The sequence below is a fragment of the Oncorhynchus gorbuscha genome, linkage group LG06 (assembly GCF_021184085.1).
Source record: "Oncorhynchus gorbuscha isolate QuinsamMale2020 ecotype Even-year linkage group LG06, OgorEven_v1.0, whole genome shotgun sequence".
Lineage (NCBI taxonomy): Eukaryota > Metazoa > Chordata > Actinopteri > Salmoniformes > Salmonidae > Oncorhynchus > Oncorhynchus gorbuscha.
In genome coordinates, this window is record NC_060178.1 from 13,936,731 (window position 1) to 13,964,348 (window position 27,618).

The 27,618-nt window shown below is 45.1% G+C and overlaps 1 protein-coding gene across 1 annotated transcript in view; it reads right to left on the reverse strand.

The window, feature by feature from the left end:
* LOC124037576 (cadherin EGF LAG seven-pass G-type receptor 1-like) overlaps positions 1-27,618 on the reverse strand; it is a 103,761-nt gene that overhangs the window by 57,056 nt on the left and 19,087 nt on the right. The window contains exons 2-5 of the mRNA XM_046352412.1: positions 11,733-12,389; positions 7,225-7,447; positions 4,540-4,655; positions 1,697-1,785 (exon numbers count right to left, since the gene is read on the reverse strand). Of these exons, the coding sequence (XP_046208368.1) occupies positions 1,697-1,785; positions 4,540-4,655; positions 7,225-7,447; positions 11,733-12,389 (1,085 nt within the window). The remainder of the gene's footprint in view (positions 1-1,696; positions 1,786-4,539; positions 4,656-7,224; positions 7,448-11,732; positions 12,390-27,618) is intronic.

A 27,618-nucleotide genomic window follows, 5' to 3' on the forward strand; every position in this document is an offset into this window, starting at 1 on the left:
TGTCATCCATGGCTACCTGCAAGGAAACACATGCCGTCATCATTGCTTTTCACAAAAAGGGCTTCACAGGCAAGGATATTGCTGCCAGTAAGATTGCACCTAAATCAACAATTTATCGGATCATCAAGAACTTCAAGGAGAGCGGTTCAATTGTTGTGAAGAAGGCTTCAGGGAGTCCAAGAATGCCTGTCTCCTAAAGTTGATTCAGCTACAGGATCGGGGCACCACCAGTATAGAGCTGGCTCAGGATCTGTGCATCTGCACACACAGTAAGGCAAACACTTTTGGAGGATGGCCTGGTGTCAAGAAGGGCAGCAAAGAAGCCACTTCTCTCCAGGAAACATGGTGAGCGCTCCCATCAGTCCTGTGTCATGCCAACAGTAAAGCATCCTGAGACCATTCATGTGTGGGGTTGCTTCTCAGTCAAGGGAGTGGGCTCACTCACAATTTTGCCTAAGAACAAAGCCATGAATAAAGAATGGTACCAACACATCCTCCGAGAGCAACTTCTCCCAACAATCCAGGAACAGTTTGGTGATGAACAATGCCTTTCCAGCATGATGGAGCACCTTGCCATAAGGCAAAGTGATAACTAAGTGGCTTGGGAACAAAAATATTGATATTTTAGGTCCATGGCCAGGGAACTTCCCAGACCTTAATCCACTTTGAGAAGTTGTGGTCAATCCTCAAGAGGCGGGTGGACAAACAAAACCCCACACATTCTGACAAACTCCAAGCATTGATTATGCAAGAATGGGCTGCCATCAGTCAGGATGTGGCCCAGAAGTTAATTGACAGTATCTTGAAAAAGAAGGGTCAACACTGCAAATATTGACTCTTTGCATCAACTTCATGTAATTGTCAATAAAAGCCTTTGACACTTACGAAATACTTGTAATTATACTTCAGTATTCCATAGTAACATCTGGCAAAAATATCTAAACACACTGAAGCAGCAGACTTTGCGGAAATTAATATTTGTGTCATTCTCAAAACTTTTGGTCACGACTCTACATTCTCACATTTTCAAAGGTTTAGCCAGGCTAAAAACAACTAATATCTTTCCAGGAACAGTACTCTCAGTGGGTTCCATCTTTGAAGGTGACCATAATAACCTCCACTGCCCATAAACATAAAAAATCCTGCACAGAAAAACCTGGATCCAGAAATACTTCTCTGCTTGAGGCCATCCCGTTTAGTTACACAGGCCTAACCCAGATTGTCTTTCAAAACAAGAGAACAAAGCTCAACATGGAATCTCAATAATGTTATTCTTTGTCAATACAACGGCCTCAAATCAACTCTAAAATCGCCCAAAACAAAGACTAGCGTGTCTGTTCCCATGACAACCTTTTCAAACTCTGGACTCTGTGTGGAGTTTGAGGAGGTTGGGGGGATAGTATGAGTGCACTACTTGAATGACCTTTGGCCTGGAGGTTTATGAGGGCACTTCATCTGGGTTAATAACATCCTAATCCTACTGGTGCCCTAGTAACTGTGATTGAAGGGTTTCTAAACAATGACCACCCCCTTCTCCCCCGCGCCCACCACACCACTCGTCACTTACCCCAAAGACCAAGCGTGGTCTGGGTGAAGGCACGAAGCACAACAAGTAAACAGGGACATGCATCATTCTTTTAGTGATCAAATCTTATGTTATCATGGTAGCCTCCACCTATCCAGGATGTGTGCTTACCTTGTTGTAGTAGTGTAGCTGTACTCTATGCCACTGACCATCACTGACCCCACTCAGGACAAAGGGTAATACGGTGGTTTTGGCTTCTCCTAGAGCGATGGAAACAGGACAAAGGAAACAGGAAAGAGTTTAATCGACACAGAATCCATTCCAACTGAGTTTGGCCCTTTTCATAGATACTTCCTCTCACTACTCTTTCTTTCTTTGAAGTCACAACCCTGAGCGTGTGACACCCAATGGCAGCCCTGCTACTTGGTTTGGTATAAAGCTGAGGGGTGGGGCTGGGGAAGGTTTGGTATAAAGCTGAGGGGTGGGGCTGGGAAAGGTTTGGTATAAAGCTGAGGGGTGGGGCTGGGGAAGGTTTGGTATAAAGCTGAGGGATGGGGAAGGGGAAGGTTTGGTAGAAAGCTGAGGGGTGGGGCTGGGGAAGGTTTGGTATAAAGCTGAGGGATGGGGCTGGGGAAGGTTTGGTATAAAGCTGAGGGGTGGGGCTGGGGAAGGTTTGGTATAAAGCTGAGGGGTGGGGCTGGGGAAGGTTTGGTATAAAGCTGAGGGGTGGGGCTGGGGAAGGTTTGGTATAAAGCTGAGGGGTGGGGCTGGGGAAGGTTTGGTATAAAGCTGAGGGGTGGGGCTGGGAAAGGTTTGGTATAAAGCTGAGGGGTGGGGCTGGGGAAGGTTTGGTATAAAGCTGAGGGGTGGGGCTGGGGAAGGTTTGGTAGAAAGCTGAGGGGTGGGGCTGGGGAAGGTTTGGTAGAAAGCTGAGGGGTGGGGCTGGGGAAGGTTTGGTAGAAAGCTGAGGGATGGGGAAGGGGAAGGTTTGGTAGAGAGCTGAGGGATGGGGAAGGGGAAGGTTTGGTAGAGAGCTGAGGGATGGGGAAGGATTGGTAGAAAGCTGAGGGGTGGGGCTGGGGAAGATTTGGTAGAAAGCTGAGGGGTGGGGCTGGGGAAGGTTTGGTAGAAAGTTGAGGGGTGGGGCTGGGGAAGGTTTGGTAGAAAGCTGAGGGGTGGGGCTGGGGAAGGTTTGGTAGAGAGCTGAGGGATGGGGCTGGGGAAGGTTTGGTAGAGAGCTGAGGGATGGGGAAGGGGAAGGTTTGGTAGAGAGCTGAGGGATGGGGAAGGGGAAGGTTTGGTAGAGAGCTGAGGGATGGGGAAGGTTTGGTAGAGAGCTGAGGGATGGGGAAGGGGAAGGTTTGGTAGAAAGCTGAGGGGTGGGGATGGGGAAGGTTTGGTAGAGAGCTGAGGGATGGGTAAGGGGAAGGTTTGGTAGAGAGCTGAGGGATGGGGAAGGGGAATGTTTGGTAGAAAGCTGAGGGGTGGGGCTGGGGAAGGTTTGGTAGAGAGCTGAGGGATGGGGAAGGGGAAGGTTTGGTAGAAAGCTGAGGGGTGGGGCTGGGGAAGGTTTGGTAGAAAGCTGAGGGGTGGGTCTGGGGAAGGTTTGGTAGAGAGCTGAGGGATGGGGAAGGTTTGGTAGAGAGCTGAGGGATGGGGAAGGGGAAGGTTTGGTAGAGAGCTGAGGGATGGGGAAGGGGAAGGTTTGGTAGAGAGCTGAGGGATGGGGAAGGGGAAGGTTTGGTAGAGAGCTGAGGGATGGGGAAGGGGAAGGTTTGGTAGAGAGCTGAGGGATGGGGAAGGGGAAGGTTTGGTAGAGAGCTGAGGGATGGGGAAATGGAAGGTTTGGTAGAGAGCTGAGGGATGGGGAAGGGGAAGGATTGGTAGAAAGCTGAGGGGTGGGGCTGGGGAAGATTTGGTAGAAAGCTGAGGGGTGGGGCTGGGGAAGGTTTGGTAGAAAGCTGAGGGGTGGGGCTGGGGAAGGTTTGGTAGAAAGCTGAGGGGTGGGGCTGGGGAAGGTTTGTAGAGAGCTGAGGGATGGGGCTGGGGAAGGTTTGGTAGAGAGCTGAGGGATGGGGAAGGGGAAGGTTTGGTAGAGAGCTGAGGGATGGGGAAGGGGAAGGTTTGGTAGAGAGCTGAGGGATGGGGAAGGTTTGGTAGAGAGCTGAGGGATGGGGAAGGGGAAGGTTTGGTAGAAAGCTGAGGGGTGGGGATGGGGAAGGTTTGGTAGAGAGCTGAGGGATGGGTAAGGGGAAGGTTTGGTAGAGAGCTGAGGGATGGGGAAGGGGAATGTTTGGTAGAAAGCTGAGGGGTGGGGCTGGGGAAGGTTTGGTAGAGAGCTGAGTGATGGTGAAGGGGAAGGTTTGGTAGAAAGCTGAGGGGTGGGGCTGGGGAAGGTTTGGTAGAAAGCTGAGGGGTGGGTCTGGGGAAGGTTTGGTAGAGAGCTGAGGGATGGGGAAGGTTTGGTAGAGAGCTGAGGGATGGGGAAGGGGAAGGTTTGGTAGAGAGCTGAGGGATGGGGAAGGGGAAGGTTTGGTAGAGAGCTGAGGGATGGGGAAGGGGAAGGTTTGGTAGAGAGCTGAGGGATGGGGAAGGGGAAGGTTTGGTAGAGAGCTGAGGGATGGGGAAGGGGAAGGTTCAGAAAAACACAAACCTTTGGACCTCTTGAGTTATTTTAATATTGGTGCTACTGATCCAGATCAGTGAACACTACTTTAGTTAGATAGACTGTCGGTTAATGATTGTTTACTAGGCTAATACCTCCATGGCAGTAATTCCCTGCCAAACTCAACACAACACAGTCCACTGGGTGAACTGCATGATCACTGTTTACCCTCAATTTTCTTGGCTCCATAAACTCTGACCCCTGCCCAGTTGGTCAGAACCTCCCTGTTAATGAGATTTAGTATTTCACAGAGAGGGGGATAGGAGAGAGAAGTGAAGTGAAGCAAAGGGAACAGAGTAAATGGAAGAGTCTGGCGGCCATCTATTTTCTGCATTCTTTACGTCCTTACCTGCTGAGAAGGTGAGCTGGATTTGATCCTCGATGATCTCCAAGGCCATGAAGTCGTGCTTCTCATTAAACCTTCCGTTGTAAAGCAGCAGGGCATTCCTCTCTCTGGTGGCAAACCTGCAGGCCATACAGGAGGTCAGACAGGAGGTCATACAGGAGGTCATACAGGAGCAAAGGTCACAGTGATTGTACAGTACAGTACAGGCTTGGGGTAAAAAAACATTTCAATTCCAGAAGTACAATGAAATTCTAACTCCAATTCCAATTTTTTTCCAATACTTTCAATTAGGAAAATTTGGAATTGGAAATTAATTTACTTTCTGAATTGACTGAAAATTAAATGGATTTGACCCTAACCCTGGTACAGTATATTATCATTGATTATATACTATATTATTACTTATTAAACAGTACAATATATTATATTATCATTGATTATACAGTACAGTACACTGAGTGTACAAAATATTAAGAACACCTTCCTAATATTGAGTTGTCCTCAGAACAGCCTCAATTCGTCAGGGCATGGACTCAACAAGGTGTCGAAAGAATTCCACAGGGATGCTTGCCCAAATTGACTCCAATGCTTCCCACAGTTGTGTCAAGTTGGCTGGATGTCCTTTGGGTGATGGACCATTCTTGATACACACGGGAATCTGTTGTGTGAAAAACAGTGCCTGGCACCTACTACCATACCCGGTTCAAAGGCACTTAAATATTTTGTCTTGCCCATTCACCCTCTGAATGGCACACATACACAATCCATGTCTCAATTGTCTCAATGCTTAAACCTGTCTTGAGGTAATGAAAGAACGGGGGAGAGTGGGACACATTGAGAGACAGATTAACCTGGGAAATAACAGACAATGAGAGTGAAAAGGGAAAATTGAAAAAATAATCATATTGAACTAGAGACAATGAGAGGAGCAAAAGGAATTTGGAAAATTATGGAGGGAAGGAGGATTGGTGTGGACAGACATAGAACCAGAGCTAGTACTGGGAGCCATTCCGCTGTGTGTCATGAACCCTTTGGCACGTAGCGGGTACGGACACAAAGGTCAAAAGCCATATGGCACACGGCAGCGTCACAGGAAACCATGATCAACAAAGCCAAACATCTAGAGTCCCCTGGCTCCACGCATCACTTCCTGTTTTTACCTTTGCCAGGGAACCTGAGCTGGACGCGAGGAAGAGATGTTTCACTACAGCCTTTATATATAAAATGTCACTCCAGGCAAGCTCTTAAACTTTTTAAGTATTTCAAATAAAAAATGAATACTATTTGAACCAATATCTGCACCTAACCACTGGATGAAATGGCTTGTGCTTCTTTCGTGAAAACAGAACAGAAATGTCAAGGCTGATGTACCAGCCCTGTGTTTCAGCCCTGTGTTTCAGCACAAGAATGAGGCACTCCCTCACTCTACTTCTTCGTCAAATAGCCCTTACACAGCCTGGAGGTGTGTTGGGTCATTGTCTTGTTGAAAAACAAAGGATAGTCCCACTAAGCGCAAACCAGATGGGATGATGTATCGCTGCAGAATGCTGTGGTAGCCATCCTTGTTAAGTGTGCCTTTAATTCTAAATAAATCACTGACAGTGTCAGCAAAGCACCCCCACACCATCACACCTCCTCCTCCATGCTTCACAGTGGGAACCACATATGCGGAGATCATCCGTACACCTACTAGGCATCTTACAGCGGTTGGATGAGACCAAAGGACAGATTTCCACCCGTCTAATGTCCATTGCTCGTGGTTCCTGGCACAAGCAAGTGTCTACTTGTTATTGGTGTACTTTAGTAGTGGTTTCTTTGCAGCAATTCGACCATGATGTCCTGATTCACGCAGTCTCCTCTGAACAGTTGATGTTGAGATTTGTCAGTTACTTGAACTCTGTGATGCTGCAATTTTTGAGGCTGGTAACGCTAATCTGCAGCAGAGGTAACTGTGGGTCCTCATGAGAGCCAGTTTCATCATAACCTTTGATAGTTTTAACGACTGCACTTGAAGAAACTTTCAAAGTTCTTGAAATGTTCCATTTTGACTGACCTTCATGTCTTTAAGTAATGGTGGACTATGGTTTATCTTTGCTTATTTGAGCTGTTCTTGCCATAATATGGACTTGGTCTTTTACCTAAATAGGGCTATCTTCTGTATATCACCCCTACCTTGTGACAACACAACTGATTGGCTCAAACGCATTAAAAACTAAATAAATTCCACAAATTAACTTTTAACAAGGCACACCTGTTAATTGAAATGCATTCCAGGTGAAGCTCATGAAGCTGGTTGAGAGAATGCCAGCCCAGCTGTCATCAAGGCAAGGGTAGTTATTTTGAATAATCTCAAATCTGAAATACATTTTGATTTGTTTAACACTTTTTTGTTTACTACATGATTCCATATGTGTTATTTCATAGTTTTGACGTCTTCACTATTATTCTACAATGTAGAAAATAGTAAAAAATATATAAAAACCCTTGAATGAGTAGATGTATCCAAACTTTTGACTGGTACTGTATATTCAGACATGGCGTTAGATGTGTACCATTTGGCTCAGTACTATGTCAAAAAAAACTCCAGGTGTTTTTGAATGCAAAGAGAACCCTCCCCCCAAAAAAGCCACTAATACACACGTACACATTATTATAGGGACATGTTATAAGACACATAGGTGTACTTACATGAAGGACACAGTGAAGTGAAACCTCTGCCGTAGCCCTCTGAAGGTGATGAAGGACTGGCCAGGGAAGCTGCGGGTGCTCATCTCACAATAGGGTTTCTGGTACTCCCCTGGGAGGCACTGGCACACAAACCCCCCCACCAGGAGATCCACACACCTGGCCCCGTTCTTACACACCCCCGGGACGCAACGGCCAGAGCGGGAGTTCACCTCACAATGCTCACCTGTAGGAAGGGAAAAGGAAACGGGAGGCCCAGGTGAGCGGAGTTCACCTCACAATGCTCACCTGTAGGAAGGGAAAAGGAAACGGGAGGCCCAGGTGGGCGGGAGTTCACCTCACAATGCTCACCTGTAGGAAGGGAAAAGGAAACGGGAGGCCCAGGTGGGCTCTGGATAAGAGCGTCTGCTAAATGACTTAAATGTAATGTAATGTAATGCGGGCGGGAGTTCACCTCACAATGCTCACCTGTAGGAAGGGAAAAGGAAACGGGAGGCCCAGGTGGGCGGGAGTTCACCTCACAATGCTCACCTGTAGGAAGGGAAAAGGAAACGGGAGGCCCAGGTGGGCGGGAGTTCACCTCACAATGCTCACCTGTAGAAAGGGAAAAGGAAACGGGCGGCCCAGGTGGGCGGGAGTTCACCTCACAATGCTCACCTGTAGGAAGGGAAAAGGAAACGGGCGGCCCAGGTGGGCGGGAGTTCACCTCACAATGCTCACCTGTAGAAAGGGAAAAGGAAACGGGAGGCCCAGGTGGGCGGGTATAAAAAACTGCTGAATATAAAAAACGGAATACACATGTTCTCCTTTAAATCCTCCTTTCAGGCCTTTAAATTGTGATGTGTCCTGGGCGAAGCCCCACAAATATATTTTGGGGAAAAAGCTGAAATTAGTCAGGTTTTCAGCAGACACAAGTTCAACTCCATTACAACACAACCTACAACCTAGTCTGAATGGACTCAGAAAGAGGGGGGTTGGGGTCCAACCCCCCCTTCACAAGCATGTCAAAACACAGCAGATTGTAACCACCATGCTCTGTGACCCAGACTGACCCTCGGCTCTTTGCTGGAACTAAACGGCTTGTGGCATAATGACAACAGAACAATGGAGTGTCTTTGTCCAAGCAGCAGGCCACCTTGGTGGTCTGTAAGACACCTGTCATGACCCGTCAGCAACCCACACTGACACTGTCCTGCCTGGTTAACTAGACCTGAGATGTGTTTCGGAGGTGACACCATTCAAATGGATGCTAATGTCAGTAGTTTTCCTTTCCCTAACAGCTTGGGGTGACCATTAAGGGGTCACGCACTGAGCTGAAAGATAGCTCCCAATAAAAAAAATAGGAAAGGATCATTTACAGTATGGTAACAATGTATTACACAACAAGGCTTTTATATGGAAGCGATAGAGAACAGAGACAGGAAGACTACAGAGAAATGTGTGTGGAATTACATATTATGAAAGAGAGCACCAAGGAGTCAAGAGATGATTTTCCCACAGGTCAAAAAGAACATTGTCAACCCACAAGGTCTTTGCATTCCAATGTGCCACTACCAGATCTATTTCCAGCTGCTAGTGTGGGGTGTTGTGTGCTGCAAATTACCCTGACAAGATCTGGATAAAAAGAACACTGATGACTTACGGGTCACGGAATTCCAGCAGGTAATGACTCGACTGCAAGACAGATAATCTCCGTTTTGGAGGGAATTACAAGGGATCTTTTTCTCGAAAGTGTGAGAAACCTGAGGCCAACACTGTCAGGTCAACCATCATCAGCCACGTTATGACTTGAGACGACCTGGGGCTGGCCAAGAGTCTTCAAAGCGTAGATGGCTAGGGTTTGATTAACAGGTAATAGCTTCTCTGCAGAATCATGGTTTTGACTGTGGGCCATGTGTTTAATATAGGGGGAATATTAAACTCTACAGACAGAGGCTCTGTCAAAGCAGATGTGAGATCTCGGTGGGGGTAGGCATGTTTCTATCTAAGTACTAATGACACAGAGACTAACCCTAACCCTAAATCAATGAGAGAAAGACTAACCCTAATCCTAATACCAGAGAGACTAACCCTAACCATAATGACATAAGTAGTTGTTGTTAGTGCGTATCCTTAGATATACTGCAAAAATTGTCTTTTGAGACTGTTCTTTTTAAATGATTCATTGTAATTCACTACAAAGCTGTATCATTCAACCTTAATGACAAAGATAATGACCCTAACCCTAATGACAGGGAGACTAACCTTAACCATAATGACAGAGAGACTAACCCTAACCCTCATGACAGAGAGACTAACCCTAACACTAATGACAGAGAGACTAACCCTAACCCTAAAGACAGAGAGACTAACCCTAACCCTAACAACAGAGAGACTAACCCTAACACTAATGACAGAGAGACTAACCCTAACCCTAACGACAGAGAGACTAACCCTAACCCTAACAACAGAGAGACTAAGAGAGACTAACCCTAACCCTAACGACAGAGAGACTAACCCTAACCCTAACAACAGAGACTAACCCTAACACTAATGACAGAGAGACTAACCCTAACCCTAACAACAGAGAGACTAACCCTAACACTAATGACAGAGAGACTAACCCTAACCCTAACGACAGAGAGACTAACCCTAACACTAATGACAGAGAGACTAACCCTAACCCTAACAACAGTGAGACTAACCCTAACCCTAACAACAGAGAGACTAACCCTAACCCTAACAACAGAGAGGCTAACCCTAACCCTAACAACAGAGAGACTAACCCTAACCCTAACGACAGAGAGACTAACCCTAACCCTAACGACAGAGAGACTAACCCTAACCCTAATGACAGAGAGACTAAACCTAACCCTAACGACAGAGAGACTAACCCTAACACTAATGACAGAGAGACTAACCCTAACCCTAACGACAGAGAGACTAACCCTAACACTAATGACAGAGAGACTAACCCTAACACTAATGACAGAGAGACTAACCCTAACACTAATGACAGAGAGACTAACCCTAATCCTAACTACAGAGAGACTAACCCTAACCCTAACGACAGAGAGACTAACCCTAACCCTAACAACAGAGAGACTAACCCTAACACTAATGACAGAGAGACTAACCCTAACCCTAACGACAGAGAGACTAACCCTAACACTAATGACAGAGAGACTAACCCTAACCCTAACAACAGAGAGACTAACCCTAACCCTCATGACAGAGAGACTAACCCTAACACTAATGACAGAGAGACTAACCCTAACCCTAAAGACAGAGATACTAACCCTAACCCTAACAACAGAGAGACTAACCCTAACACTAATGACAGAGAGACTAACCCTAACCCTAACGACAGAGAGACTAACCCTAACCCTAACAACAGAGAGACTAACCCTAACCCTAACGACAGAGAGACTAACCCTAACCCTAACGACAGAGAGACTAACCCTAACCCTAACAACAGAGAGACTAAGATAGACTAACCCTAACCCTAACGACAGAGAGACTAACCCTAACCCTAACAACAGAGAGACTAACCCTAACCCTAACGACAGAGAGACTAACCCTAACCCTAACAACAGAGAGACTAAGAGAGACTAACCCTAACCCTAACGACAGAGAGACTAACCCTAACCCTAACAACAGAGAGACTAAGAGAGACTAACCCTAACCCTAACAACAGAGACTAACCCTAACACTAATGACAGAGAGACTAACCCTAACCCTAACGACAGAGAGACTAACCCTAACACTAATGACAGAGAGACTAACCCTAACCCTAACGACAGAGAGACTAACCCTAACACTAATGACAGAGAGACTAACCCTAACCCTAACAACAGAGAGACTAACCCTAACCCTAACAACAGAGAGACTAACCCTAACCCTAACAACAGAGAGACTAACCCTAACACTAATGACAGAGAGACTAACCCTAACCCTAACGACAGAGAGACTAACCCTAACGCTAACGACAGAGAGACTAACCCTAACACTAATGACAGAGAGACTAACCCTAACCCTAACGACAGAGAGACTAACCCTAACACTAATGACAGAGAGACTAACTCTAACACTAATGACAGAGAGACTAACACTAACCCTAACGACAGAGAGACTAACCCTAACACTAATGACAGAGAGACTAACCCTAACCCTAACAACAGAGAGACAGGAAAGAAAGTCAAAAGCAAAGTCAGAGTGAAAGGTGAAAGAAAGACTGACGTGAAGAAGAACGGATCAAGAATGGGGTGAAAGAAAGACTGACGTGAAAAAGAACGGATCAAGAATGGGGTGAAAGAAAGACTGACTTGAAGAAGAACGGATCAAGAATGGGGTGAAAGAAAGACTGACGTGAAGAAGAACGGATCAAGAATGGGGTGAAAGAAAGACTGACGTGAAGAAGAACGGATCAAGAATGGGGTGAAAGAAAGACTGCCGTGAAGAAGAACGGATCAAGAATGGGGTGAAAGAAAAAGAGTCAAGTAGAAAACCAAAAAGTGGATAACAACACTCACCGGTGAAGTCCTCCGGACACTCACAAGTGTACCCGCCTTCCCTGCTCCGGCACTCGCCGTTATTCTGGCAGGGACCCGAGTAGCACAGGTCAATCTCCGTCTCACAGTAGTCCCCCGTGAAACCTGCTGGACATCGGCAGCGCAGCCCCGTCACCGGGTGGATAGGCCTGAACAGCACCGTATCCGAGGACACGAAGGGTGCCGAGCTGTCGAACCTCAGCACCGACACACACTTCATGTAGTTCTCACAGGGCTCGCGGAGGCAGATGTTATCGTCAAAGGGCAGCACATGCTGGCTGGACACCAGGGTGAGCAGAGTCCGGTTCAGATAAATCTGCTCCTGCAGGGCTTCTGAGGGGAAGAAAGGTCCAGAGGGGATGGTGCCCCCGGGTCCCCCAGGAGGGCGCAGGGCGGAGAAAGTGACGTTGAGGATTCTCCCCTGGACGTGTGTGTCCTTCTGGATGTTGAAGACGAAGACGCCATCAGGGCGGGTGGACAGGACCGCTGCCACGCCCTCCATGAAGAGGGCGAGCAGCGGGGACAAGAAGCGCTCTTGGGACATGTTCTCAAGGCGCACCGTTATGCTGTTGGTCAGCATGTCGTCGGTGATAATGGTGACACGCAGGGTGCAGAGGGCCGTGACACGGTGGACACCGTCTGGAAGCAGAGACAACCAGGATCAACCAGGGTCATAGAATAACACTTTAAAGATACATTAAAGACACAAAAGTCATGTCAGTCAACATTTGAAAACATACCCCATTAACCTAATCGCAAACAGAGCACTGCTTTTCACCTCTGCTGGCTTGTTCCACTTTAACGTAGTGCCTTTTGGTTTGAAGAATGGTCCAGTAACTTTTCAACTTTATCACCACAATAAAGCAAGATTCTTCAACAATGATCACTGGAGAAAGATTCCTACTGACTGTGCACACTTTTTCATCCCGTGTCAAATCCAAGGTAAAACTCCAACCTGTGAACATTAGCGCAGCCAGTGTTTCCTCCATTTAAACTGAAAGAGTTTGGGGATTTGGGATATAGGCTAGCAAAGTAGGTAGAAGCACTTTCAAGTTCACTGTTGCAACACTAACAATACACTGCATGAATAAATGACATGGTGTAGTGTTCCTTGTCAGTATCTGACAGACACAGTCCAATATACCATAGCCCTACACCATAGCCCTACACTATAGCCCTACATCATAGCCCTACACTATAGCCCTACACCATAACCCTACACTATAGCCCTACATCATAGCCCTACACCATAGACCTACACCATAGCCCTACACTATAGCCCTACACTATAGCCCTACACTATAGACCTACACCATAGCCCTACACTATAGCCCTACACCATTGCCCTACACTATAGCCCTACACTATAGCCCTACACCATAGCCCTACACTATAGCACTACACCATAGACCTACACCATAGCCCTACACCATAGCCCTACACTATAGCCCTACACCATAGCCCTACACTATAGCCCTACACAATAGCCCTACACTATAGCCCTACACCATAGCCCTACACCGTAGCCCTAAACCATTGCCCTACACTATAGCCCTACACCATAGCCCTACACTATAGCACTACACCATAGACCTACACCATAGCCCTACACTATAGCCCTACACCATAGCCCTACACCATAGCCCTACACCATAGCCCTACACTATAGCCTTCCACCATCGCCCTACACCATCGCCCTACACCATCACCCTACACCATAGCCCTACACCATCGCCCTACACCATAGCCCTACACCATCGCCCTACACCATCGCCCTACACCATCGCCCTACACCATAGCCCTACACCAACACCCTACACTATCGCCCTACACCAACTCCCTACACCAACGCCCTACACCAACACCCTACACCATCGCCCTACACCATCGCTCTACACCATCGCTCTACACCAACACCCTACACCAACGCCCTACACCAACACCATCGCTCTACACCAACGCCCTACACCAACGCCCTACACCAACACCCTACACCATCGCTCTACACCAACGCCCTACACCAACACCCTACACCATCGTCCTACACAATAGCCCTATAGTGAGAGATGAAGGACTATGCCTAGAACCAGTGGGTTGAATAGGGTCAAGGGAATTATTTCCAGATTGTTAAGGCTTTGTTTGGCGTGCTCTCCACCCTGATGGTTCTTCACAGTACCCCTCTACCATGTGAACGCAGAGTGGTATAATTACCAAACAAAGAGGACAAGGTTTCGACTCTTGTTACACTGTCCTCTCACATACTGTCAACTCAGCCAGACACGCAAGGGTAGACACAACAAAAGCCCCCCCCAATACACGCACACACGAAAGATCCCCAGTAGCAGCTGGTCATACAAAGACATATGGTGCCAAGACACACAAAGGTTTGTAGACAAAAGAGAGATTTTCTGTACTTGTACCACATAATTACAAGGAACATGTATTTGTGTATATTAAGTATCTACAATCTGGGAAACTCTACCTCAGTCCAAATCAATGCTTGTCCCTACCCCACTCAGATACCGTTTACTTTACCTCAGGAGCCAACGACTGCATTCCCATTACATCTTTCAAAACCCACTTAACAAGATTAGAACAAAAGCAATCTGAATATTTGCCTAAAGAACATATTTCAAGGCTTTTATTTGTGTTGTATCATGCAATACAATGTAAAAGCTTTACGTTTCAGGTAAACTTTAAATAGGCGTACCAAGCCCATCCTGGTAAATAATCTTGAGCTATAAAATGCTGGGATCACAATAGAAATTCGAAGGCACTCTGACTGAAGACAAACAGGGTGATACACAACCAACAACTTGCTAAAGGCAAGGCACTGTACATTTGGTAAGATGTCTGCACCCTGTTCCCTGCATTAACATTTATTATAATTAACCCAGTCCCACACACATCTCACCTTAACCCAGTCCCATTTCAAAGGCCTTAATATCTGCGTTTGATAACTGTACCAATTGGCTTTTGTCATCATCTCGTTTGAAGTAATGGTCTCGTTATCTAGGAGATATGCTGATGCTTGCATGCCCAGGCAAACAGGACACCCTGGTGTGTGTCGGTCAGACACTGAGATACCCGCCACTAGAATTGGCACACAAGCCAAAGAGGTGCTCTTTATCTAATGGGTGCCAAGCAGACCGCTCTCTGAATTCATGACTGGGTTGTAATTGTGTTAGACTGGGATTTTAATGCACTATTCATTACCAGGGTCTGTACCACCACGCTACTGCCTACTAATTCATTGTTGCTGATCAGACTATTCCATTTAATTTAAAATGAAAAAACATTTAGATGTTTTAAAGTAGTTCATTTGTTTGCTGGTGGTATGTGCAACCTTGTCATCCCTTATTTTTGCTTGAATGGACCTTGTTGTGTTTTTAAACTGAAGTAACAAGTTGTCTGGCAAATGCTGCCTCTTCAATTTACTCCATATTTCTTCTGTTTGTACAAGTCTTCTCATTTTACAATGCAAAGATATGCTGTTCAGCAATAGTTCATCATTTATTAATAGTTTAGAACCACCCAGAGGAGGCAATCGCCAAATCCTATGTTTATGTAACCAATTTTGTCTAACAACTTAAGGTGAATTGTGTGTAGGACTGGGAGACTACTATCTATGCATTATGGACAGAGGAGTGACAGATGGGAGTTCAGCAAGCACTGGGACACAGATGGATCAAATGTCAACATTAGCCATTAGCTCTTCCGTGCCCAGACACCCTCCCTCCTCCCAATAGGGTTGGTTATTCCTTGACAAAACACCCTCCCTCCTCCCAATAGGGTTGGTTATTCCTTGACAAAACACCCTCCCTCCTCCCAATAGGGTTGGTTATTCCTTGAAAAAACACCCTCCCTCCTCCCAATAGGGTTGGTTATTCCTTGACAAAACACCCTCCTCCCACCCAAAACACCCTCCCTCCTCCAAATAGGGTTGGTTATTCCTTGACAAAACACTCTCCCTCCTCCCAATAGGGTTGGTTATTCCTTGACAAAACACCCTCCCTCCTCCCAATAGGGTTGGTTATTCCTTGACAAAACACCCTCCCTCCTCCCAATAGGGTTGGTTATTCCTTGACAAAACACCCTCCCTCCTCCCAATAGGGTTGGTTATTCCTTGACAAGACACCTTCCCTCCTCCCAATAGGGTTGGTTATTCCTTGACAAAACACCCTCCCTCCTCCAAATAGGGTTGGTTATTCCTTGACAAAACACCCTCCCTCCTCCCAATAGGGTTGGTTATTCCTTGGCAAAACACCCTCCCTCCTCCCAATAGGGTTGGTTATTCCTTGACAAAACACCCTCCCTCCTCTCAATAGGGTTGGTTATTCCTTGACAAAACACCCTCCCTCCTCCCAATAGGGTTGGTTATTCCTTGACAAAACACCCTCCCTCCTCCCAATAGGGTTGGTTATTCTTTGACAAGACACCCTCCCACCACCAAATAGGGTTGGTTATTCCTTGACAATATACCCTCCCTCCTCCAAATAGGGTTGGTTATTCTTTGACAAGACACCCTCCCTCCTCCCAATAGGGTTGGTTATTCCTTGACAAGACACCCTCCCTCCTCCCAATAGGGTTGGTTATTCCTTGACAAGACACCCTCCCTCCTCCAAATAGGGTTGGTTATTCCTTGACAAGACACCCTCCCTCCTCCCAATAGGGTTGGTTATTCCTTGACAAGACACCCTCCCTCCTCCCAATAGGGTTGGTTATTCCTTGACAAGACACCCTCCCTCCTCCAAATAGGGTTGGTTATTCCTTGACAAGACACCCTCCCTCCTCCCAATAGGGTTGGTTATTCCTTGACAAGACACCCTCCCTCCTCCAAATAGGGTTGGTTATTCCTTGACAAGACACCCTCCCTCCTCCCAATAGGGTTGGTTATTCCTTCCCTCCTCCCAATAGGGTTATTCTGTGTGAACATGGAACAAAAAACGTCAATCGGATTCAGTATTTTCCAGGAATTTAGAACAAAGAAATGTCCTTTGGAGGAAGATGTTTCTGTTTTTCACAGAATGTGTTTCTGTTTCTCACAGACAAACAACTACTTTTATCTATGCTCTTTCAAGACCTAACCTACCTTTTCTTTCCAATGACAAACACCCGACCCAACATAGAATTTGATTCACCAGCTCAAACACAAATCGATAAAGCTTAAATGGCACAGTGATGCTTTACATCTTCGGATATACTGGACATAATACTTGTTTTTTTGCCATCAATACTGTCTTTACAACATATTTTTGGTAAATAACAAAAACAACAAACTGAGCATTTTGGCATGTTTTATTTCAGGGTCTAAAAACTAAATTAAGAAACAATCAACTCCACTACGCCCCATCACAGGCATAGGCATTGCATTTAGGCAGACAAGGAGTGCTCTTAATCGTCCGTGACCTCTGTGAGCAATGTGAGGAAGAATAGGGTCACTGTTACAGCAAGGCAGAGCACTGTTATACCAAAATAACAAGCAACTGCACTGAGGGGCTAACTATTTCATTACTCCTGGGAGGTTTGAGGTTAGCTACTTCTTTTAGCTTTTAGCTGTGGTCTGTCTTATTACATCAACTGGTCGTGCAGACAAGTACGGTTGATATAAATAATACGGCTTAGGTTGAAGCAATGTTGAAAGTAAGACTTTAAGATGAGAAGCTTTAAAATTGAAATGACATAAACAAAGACAGAGAGACTTTTCTAAACGAATGTCCCTGTGCATGTTCAAGTCCTCAGTTGGAATGTAACCTGTATGAGTACACTGATCCATCTCATTATCCACCATTGAATCCACAGGTTTGAAAATACCGTACAATATAATTTGGGTGGATGTAGGCTAACGCTGAGAAATCAAACATTTCTTTCAGCTCAACAGATTGTCAAAGGCAATGTCACACTGTGTGAATTCACTTAACAGTTGACTGGATTGGATCCTTCTGCGTCTCAATTGTAGCTAATGAAATTACATCCCTTCGCTTTCCATCATTAACAGGGTCTGTGATCCACAAATCCAGGATTCTCCCATTGCGGCTTCGTCAATTGCTCTTTTTGTAGAAAGATGATAGTATGTAGATCAGTAGCACAACATACAAGATGTTCTACCTCCCCCAAAAAAGCCCTGGCAACAGCATTGCTGGTGGCTGACCCAAATAATACATTGGTGCTTGGTGCTGGGCCAGTGGCCAGCCATCGAACAAAGAGCCCTGGGAAAGACAACAGTCAGAGTGCCAATCTGCCTCCCCAAGAGCACACTTTGAGCGTGGAGCAGCACCTGGACATGAATCTTTCCCAGCCCGTCATAGAGAAATTTGATGACATTTCTTCAGCAGCACATGGTGGAGAAAAGTAATGACACCTTACTTGAATCCATGTCAAATAGCTTTGTTATACTTTACACAGAACAAACTAAATCTAGGGATTGCAGGAGATGCTTCAGAAATGTTGACACACACCTAGAAAATCATTAAAGAATCCAGCCACCCAAGTCATAGACTGTTCTCTTTGCTTCCACATGGCAAGTGGCACTGGTGCATCAAATCTGACACCAACAGGCTTCTGAACAGCTCCTATACCCAAGTGATAAGACTGCTAAACAGCTACAGAATATCTGAGTTGAGACCTTTTTTTTTGCACTGTCTTTATGCACATTCACACACACACTACAACACACATAACATGCACACACATTTATACTGACTCCACACACATTTCTACTGACTCCACACACATTTCTACTGACTCCACACACATGTATACTGAATCCACACACATTTCTACTGACTCCACACACATGTATACTGACTCCACACACATGTATACTGACTCCACACACATTTCTACTGACTCCACACACATTTCTACTGACTCCACACACATGTATACTGACTCCACACACATGTATACTGACTCCACACACATGTATACTGACTCCACACACATGTATACTGACTCCACACACATGTATACTGACTCCACACACATTTCTACTGACTCCACACACATTTCTACTGACTCCACACACATTTATACTGACTCCACACACATGTATACTGACTCCACACACATGTATACTGACTCCACACACATGTATACTGACTCCACACACATGTATACTGACTCCACACACATGTATACTGACTCCACACACATTTCTACTGACTCCACACACATTTCTACTGACTCCACACACATGTATACTGACTCCACACACATTTCTACTGACTCCACACACATTTCTACTGACTCCACACACATGTATACTGACTCCACACACATTTATACTGACTCCACACACATGTATACTGACTCCACACACATGTATACTGACTCCACACACATGTATACTGACTCCACATTTCTACTGACTCCACACACATTTCTACTGACTCCACACACATTTCTACTGACTCCACACACATGTATACTGACTCCACACACATTTATACTGACTCCACACACATGTATACTGACTCCACACACATGTATACTGACTCCACACACATGTATACTGACTCCACACACATGTATACTGACTCCACACACATTTATACTGACTCCACACACATGTATACTGACTCCACACACATGTATACTGACTCCACACACATGTATACTGACTCCACACACATGTATACTGACTCCACACACATGTATACTGACTCCACACACATGTATACTGACTCCACACACATTTCTACTGACTCCACACACATGTATACTGACTCCACACACATGTATACTGACTCCACACACATTTCTACTGACTCCACACACATTTCTACTGACTCCACACACATTTCTACTGACTCCACACACATTTCTACTGACTCCACACACATTTCTACTGACTCCACACACATGTATACTGACTCCACACACATGTATACTGACTCCACACACATGTATACTGACTCCACACACATGTATACTGACTCCACACACATGTATACTGACTCCACACACATGTATACTGACTCCACACACATGTATACTGACTCCACACACATTTCTACTGACTCCACACACATGTATACTGACTCCACACACATGTATACTGACTCCACACACATGTATACTGACTCCACACACATGTATACTGACTCCACACACATGTATACTGACTCCACACACATGTATACTGACTCCACACACATGTATACTGACTCCACACACATTTATACTTCTTATTTCTTCTTCTTTTATTTATTGTGTTTTTGTTCTACCTTAAGTAATTTTTAGTACTACATTGTTATTAATTACTGCATTGTTGGGTTTAGAGCTTTGAAGAAAGGCATTTCACTGTACTTTGCACGTGACATTAAAACATAATGTAGTTCAGTGAAAAGAAGCTGGTACACACTGAGCTTGCACGTTCTTATTTTGTGCCAACCTTTCGGCCGCATGGCCATCACAGCGCTAACACGCATTTAGCCATTTCCTGGAAACAAAACTATCAGCTTTGATTGAAGATGACTAACTTAGGAGTAGGTCTATTCATTTGCCTGACATGCGACTGGAAGTTACTCTATTACTTTCCCTTACACGCGTTTGGGCCGCATTCTACTGCCACAATACAGACATTACACGGTCATACCCGCCCCAACACAACCCCAGAGGAATGCCATCAAAGCTGAGTGAGGCACCGCCAGGTTAATTCATGAAGCCTGTAGCAGTAAACGTGTCCATGTTGTGCCATCAAGCTCATGATAAGGATCTTATAGGCACTCAGGAATGGATGAGGCTCACAATGGAAGTCGGTCAGTTCAATTCGACTGCTTTTCAGTCAGACCTGAGACAAAAGAGGGGGAGAAGAAGGGTGATGGGGAAGGAAAGGAGTGGAGAATGTTTTTTTTAAAAGAGAAAAAAAGAGAAGGTTACATGTGCAACACTGTGTTGTTGTTTGTGTCGCACTGCTTTGCTTTATCTTGGCCAGGTCGCAGTTGTAAATGAGAACATGTTCTCAACTAGCCTACCTGGTTAAATAAAGGTGAAATAATAAATAAAACATGTTAAAGGGAGAGAGGGAAAAGAGAGTGGTGGGGGGAGATAGAACACAGAGAGGAGAGAAAGTGGAGTGGGGGGGGGAGATAGAACACAGAGAGGAGAGAAAGTGGAGTGAGGGGGGGGGGAGATAGAACACAGAGAGGAGAGAAAGTGGAGTGGTGGGGGAGAGATAGAACACAGAGAGGAGAGAAAGTGGAGTGGGGGGGGAGATAGAACACAGAGAGGAGAGAAAGTGGAGTGGGGGGGGAGATAGAAGACAGAGAGGAGAGAAAGTGGAGTGGGGGGGGAGATAGAAGACAGAGAGGAGAGAAAGTGGAGTGGGGGGAGATAGAACACAGAGAGGAGAGAAAGTGGAGTGGGGGGGGAGATAGAACACAGAGAGGAGAGAAAGTGGAGTGGGGGGAGATAGAACACAGAGAGGGGGAGAAAGTGGAGAGAAAGTGGTGGAGGGGGAGATGTGGGGGGATAGAACACAGAGGGGGGAGATAGTGGGGGGGGGGATAGAACACAGAGAGGAGAGAAAGTGGAGTGGGGGGGGATAGAACACAGAGAGGAGAGAAAGTGGAGTGGAGGGGGGAGATAGAACACAGAGAGAGGAGAGAAAGTGGAGTGGAGGGGGAGATAGAACACAGAGAGGAGAGCAAGTGGAGTGGGGGGGGGGAGATACAACACAGAGAGGAGAGAAAGTGGAGTGGAGGGGGGGGAGATAGAACACAGAGAGGAGAGAAAGTGGAGTGGGGGGAGATAGAACACAGAGAGGAGAGAAAGTGGAGTGGGGGGGGGACTGAGCACTCACATAGCGCTCCAAAGCTTGTCCCCATTCATCCGACTCTGGCTCTAAACAACATCGATGGGGAACATTGAGGCTTTGATCATGGCAAAGGTATAAAACACCAGGAGAGAATAGCGTGGGGTGGTCCTCAACTGACCATGCTATTTTAGTTTATGGGCGTGTCTGTTCAACAGTGCCATAAGGAGATGCTACTGCAGACAGGGAGCTGTGTGAATAAAAACGCCTAAATGGAAGTAAAGTGGATAATGACCAGATATAGAAAGCAGATGTGTGTGGCTACTAATGGCTACTAATTAGCATTGTTTTAATAGTATAGCCTAGATCTACAGTACTTATGACGGTGACATTTTGGGGGAATTTAAAGTGCAAATAGCCATATGGGATTTCAAATTTGCATCAATGAGAAAGGATTTCAAATTTGGAAGGGATTTCAGTGCACTCCTCCACTTTCAGTGGAACCCTGCCAAATGTCAAGAATCCAGACATATTGCTACAAATGACTAGGTTTGCATGTATACAGTATGTATACATACTGTATAACTTGCCAGCTACTGTAGGTGTTAAACACATAAATCACTACACTGTCGTTCTAATAGTGATAGCTGACATATGGTTATGACAAATGACCATAAATGGAATAGAATGCTTGGGGATTTCCACAACTGAAAACGCTGAGAGGTGAGTGGGTGTTAACTGTGTCGGCATTCTATTTTCTCTGGTCTATATCTGAGGTGAAATAACAGCATTCATTAACTCTGAAATGTCAGAAATGAAATTGTTAAACAGATTGTCTTGTTTTTCTCTTCAAAATGTTCTGTAATAAACCATTGTTTCCCACAATTGTGTTTGAGGAATTCAGAGGTTAGAGAGAGCTTAATACTAGCAGTGGCTGATGCCCTATTGGCCCCTGTTGGCCCCAATGTATTTGTGTAATCTCAGAAAAAATACCATCACAGAACTCATGCTTTCGGTCTCAGATTTCAACAATTCCTCTTGTATCCCACAGCAACCCTTTATTCCATGTGAAAATAAAGCTCCTCTCTGGTGAGTGGGGTAGCTGAGGAAAAAGTGCAACTCAAATAAAAAAAAGCAACCAATGACTTAACACTCAACAAATATAATTTCCCAGCAAACTCTGAATCAATGGTGTTGCAGCTTCATGATGAACAGTGAAACAAAAGGCAGAATCCCAGTGTGAATTAGGTTATACGATCAAATGTGATCTAGTTCGATGAAATCCCTGTTTTGACAGGCCCACTGTCTGATCCTTGTCTGACAGACCCAGACATGAAGAGAAAAAGCTAATCCCTTCTTTCAGTGGTTTTGTCTTTCCTCTGAGTCGCTGCCCCACAAACAGCTTTGTGTGAGCGTGACAGAAATCTGCATGGGAACAATAGCTCCCCAATGCCCTGCTTCTAATGGGCCCGAGAGGTCCTCCTCTCTGTAACTCCCAAAAAAGGGACCCGTTCTAGAACCCCCACCCCTCCCCAATAATGTCCGAAGGAGCCAGAATGCTTCCGGTTGCTATGGTGACACCCCACAAATTGCTAAAGCCTCTCAGCCTCTGAATTACCCCCTCTTTGCCCCTTTCTCCAGGGCTGAACCACTTTGGGTGTAGAGGGAGATAGAAACCTCCCCCACAGTTTTTTTAGGAGAGACGGCCAGGTTAACATTGCTTGAACTGAGGGGGTAGACGAAAGAGTCGAAAGCGGGCCATTAACAACAAAAGGTTGTCTTATAAGATGTTAAGCCATAGAAAATGTCATACACATGAGGTGAATCACATCCTAAAGTTAGAGTCCAACCCCAAATAAGGACAAAAAAATGTCCCAAAACATCAGTGCTGTGTGTAGTAAACAAATTAAACAGTTGCCAACTTGACAGCCTCATTTATTTTTGAATTGTACCTTTATTTAACTAGGCAAGTCAGTTAAGAACAAATTCTTATTTTTAATGACGGCCTAGGAACAGTGGGTTAACTGCCTTGTTCAGGGGCAGAACAACAGATGTTTTACCTTGTCAGCTCAGGGATTCGATCTTGCAACCTTTTGGTTACTAGTCCAACACTCTAACCACTAGGTTACCTGCCGCCCCAAGCCCCTATTCCTGTTATCCAAAAAGTACGCCAGCAAGCATACCAACATGGGCTACTGGGATTCATACTACCATTAAAGGATCTGACTGAAAAGTCACTGACAATTGGCACGCTAAAGTCACCATGAGGTGTTGGGGATAGCGGGATAGCTCAAGACATGGACTACTGAATGACATCAGTTGAAGAGTCCAACCCCATCGTCACACATCCTATGGAAAAATCTCAATTGCATTTCCTTGATTCCCCACGTCCTCTCTCCTCGCCTCTTTCTCAAAACCCATTGGATGAGAAAGTCAGATGTCTCTCCCCGCTGACCATCTCATCCAATAGATTTTGAGAAGGAGGTGAGGAGAGGACGTGAAGAATCAAGGAAATGCAATTCAGATTCTCTCCTAATCACCATCCGTCAGGACTTGAAGCACTTTAAGTCACGATGATGTCATCATTCCTATGTGCTTAGTCTAGTATCCACGGAAACTAAGTGCCAAGCTGAGAGGAGTGTGTGCTGCTATCCAGTAGTACCATTCACTCCAACGAAAGTGTAAGACTTTGATCAAACTTGCTCAAATAAGGTAGGCCTTATTCCCAGGGAATGGGAATGCATTTAAGAAAACTTGGGAAAATCCTGAATTGTAAAGGGCGAGTGATCTGAGGAAATTTAGTGGGCTTAGCGAAAGCTTTGGAGGATTATCATGAAAGTTTTTCTGGTTTGGGAAGTGACACATCGGCCCCTTACATCGGCCCTCACCTTTCATCAACTACAATCACTCCAACCCGAAACAGCTTTCAAGTTGAACATTGAGATCAAATGCACATTAGAGGAAACAGCGGCACTGTTCATCCCAGCACATTCATTGCTTTTGTTTTGTTGTTGAAACAGAGTAGACAATCATTTGTGCCAGGTGTGATATCCCTCCTAAATAGCTTGGGCTAATGTTCCTATCGACTCAGTAAGGCCAGCAGGCTTTAAAAAAAAAGTTTTTATTGGTATGTAACTGATATGAAAGTTGTATTGTCAATGTTGTTTTATATTTAAACGCCACTTTAAAAGTGTACATGACACTGCAACAAAATTTCCCCATGGGGATAATAAAGTCAGTAAGTAAGTAAGTAAGAGTAGAGGAGCCTGTGGCAGAGTGGGAGGAGCCTCTGACAGAGTAAGAGGAGCCTTTGGCAGAGTGGGAGGAGCCTTTGAAAGAGTGGGAGGAGCCTTTGAAAGAGTGGGAGGAGCCTTTGAAAGAGTGGGAGGAGCCTTTGAAATAGTGGGAGGAGCCTTTGGAAGAGTGGGAGGAGCCTTTGGCATTGCGGGAAAAATAATTGAATTACACATTCTGTTGTTCTATCTCGTGTGCAATGATGTCCGAGGGAAGAAAACAGTCCTTAATGTAAAATCTCAAATGGATGTTTAACCTTTATTTAACTAGGCAAGTCAGTTAAGAACAAATTCTTATTTACAATGACAGCCTATGCCAGCCAAACCCTAATCCGGACGACGCTGGGCCAATTGTGCATAGCCCTATGGGACTCCAAATCACGGCCAGATTGTGATACAACCTGGAATCAAACCAGAGTCTGAAGTGATGCCTCTACCTCTGAGATGCAAAGCTTTAGACCGCTGCGCAACTAGGGAGTGACAGTTTCACCAACATATTTAAAATGAAATAGCCTAGCCTAAATAATGTCTAAATAATGTCTATTTCATTTCATAAAGGTGTTAAATAAAATATATCCTTCAATTCAACAAACATGAATAAATCAACTCTAGAAGTAAATTAGGTTGAAACAGTGTGGTCAATCCAACACCCCACACTACACTCATAAAAGGACAGAAAAGTTAAATAACATCAAGTTCTCTTAAATCATGAACTCTGACTCCCCATGGGAATGATAGGTCAGATGCTCCTGACTCTCTCACCACATACTTAACAGAGCAGGGCATTTTGAGACAAACAAAGTTAAGTAAGCATGAGTGGAAAATATGTACCTGCATGTTTTGGCATACAGGTAGTTGGATTGAGTGGTCCATTCAATTTCAAGTATCTTTCTTGGGTAACTACAGTTGAAGTCGAAAGTTTACATACACCTTAGCCAAATACATTTAAACTCAGTTTCTCACAATTCCTGACATTTAATCCTAGTAACAATTCCCTGTTTTAGGCCAGTTAGGATCACCACTTTATTTTAAGAATGTGAAATGTCAGAATAATAGTAGAGATAATTATTTATTTCAGCTTTTATTTCTTTCATCACATTCCCAGTCAGATGTTTACATACACTAAATTAGTATTTAGTAGCATTGCCTTTAAATTGTTTAACTTGGGTCAAACGTTTTGGAGCCTTCCACAAGCTTCCCACAATAAATTGGATGAATTTTGGCCCATTCCTCCTGACAGAGCTGGTGTAACTGAGTCAGGTTTGTAGGCCTCCTAGCTCACACATGCTTTTTCAGTTCTGACCACAAATGTTCAATAGGATTGAGGTCAGGGCTTTGTGATGGCCACTCCAATACCTTGACTTTGTTGTCCTTAAGCAATATTGCCACAACTTTGGCAGTATGTTTGGGGTCATTGTCCATTTGGAAGACCCATTTGCGACCAGGCTCCTGACTGATGTCTTGAGATGCTGCTTCAATATATCCACATAATTTCTTTCCTCATGATGCCATCTATTTTGTGAAGTGCACCAGTCCCTCCTGCAGCAAAGCAACCCCACGACATGATGCTGCCACCACTGTGCTTCATGGTTGGGGTGGTGTTCTTCGGCTTGCAAGCCTCCCCTGTTTTCCTCCAAACATAACGATGGTCATTATGGCCAAACGGTTCTATTTTTGTTTCATCAGACCAGAGGACATTTCTCCAAAAGGTACGATCTTTGTCCCCATGTGCAGTTGTAAACCGTAGTCTGGCTTTTTTATGGAGGTTTTGGAGCAGTGGCTTCTTCCTTGATGAGTGGCCTTTCAGGTTATGTCGATATAGGACTCGTTTTACTGTGGATATATATACCTTTGTACCTGTTTCCGCCAGCATCTTCACAAGGTCCTTTGCTGTTGTTCTGGGATTGATTTGCACTTTTCGCACCAAAGCACATTCATCTCTAGGAGACAGAACGTGTCTCCTTCCTGAGCGGTATGACAGCTGCGTGGTCTCAGGGTGTTTATACTTGCGTACGATTGTTTGAACAGATGAACGTGGTACCTTCAAGCATTTGGAAAATTGCTCCCAAGGATGAACCATACTTGTGGAGGTCTACAATTAATTTTCTGAGGTCTTGGCTGATTTCTTTTGACTTTCCCATGATGTTAAGCAAAGAGGCCCTGAGTTTGAAGGTAGGCCTTGAAATACATCCACAGGTACACCTCCAATTGACTCAAATTATGTCAATTAGTCTATCAGAAGCTTCTGAAGCCATTACATAATTTTCTGGCATTTTCCAAGCTGTTTAAAAGCACAGTCAACTTAGTGTATGTAAACTTCTGACCCACTGGAATTGTGATACAGTGAATTATAAGTGAAATAATCTGTCTGTAAACAATTGTTGGAAAAATGATTTGTGCCAAGCACAAAGTAGATGTCCTAACTGATTTGTCAAAACTATAGTTTGTTAACAAGAAATGTGTGGAGTTGTTGAAAAACAAGTTTTAATGACTCCAACCTAAGTGTATGAAAACGTCTGACTTCAACTCTATGTACAGTGCTTGAATTGGATTGAAATAGGTACCAGTACTGTTTATATTAAGGTGCAGGAACTCTATTTATTTACCTTTATTTAAATAGGGAAGTCAGTTAAGAACAAATTCTTATTTACAATGACGGCCTACCTCGGCCAAACCCTAACCCAGATGACCCTGGTCCAATTGTGCACTGCCCTATGGGACTCCCGATCACAGCCGGTTGTGATGCAGCCAGGACTGAACCAGGGTCTGTAGTGATGCCTCTAGTACTGAGATGCAGTGCCTTAGACAGCTGCGCTAC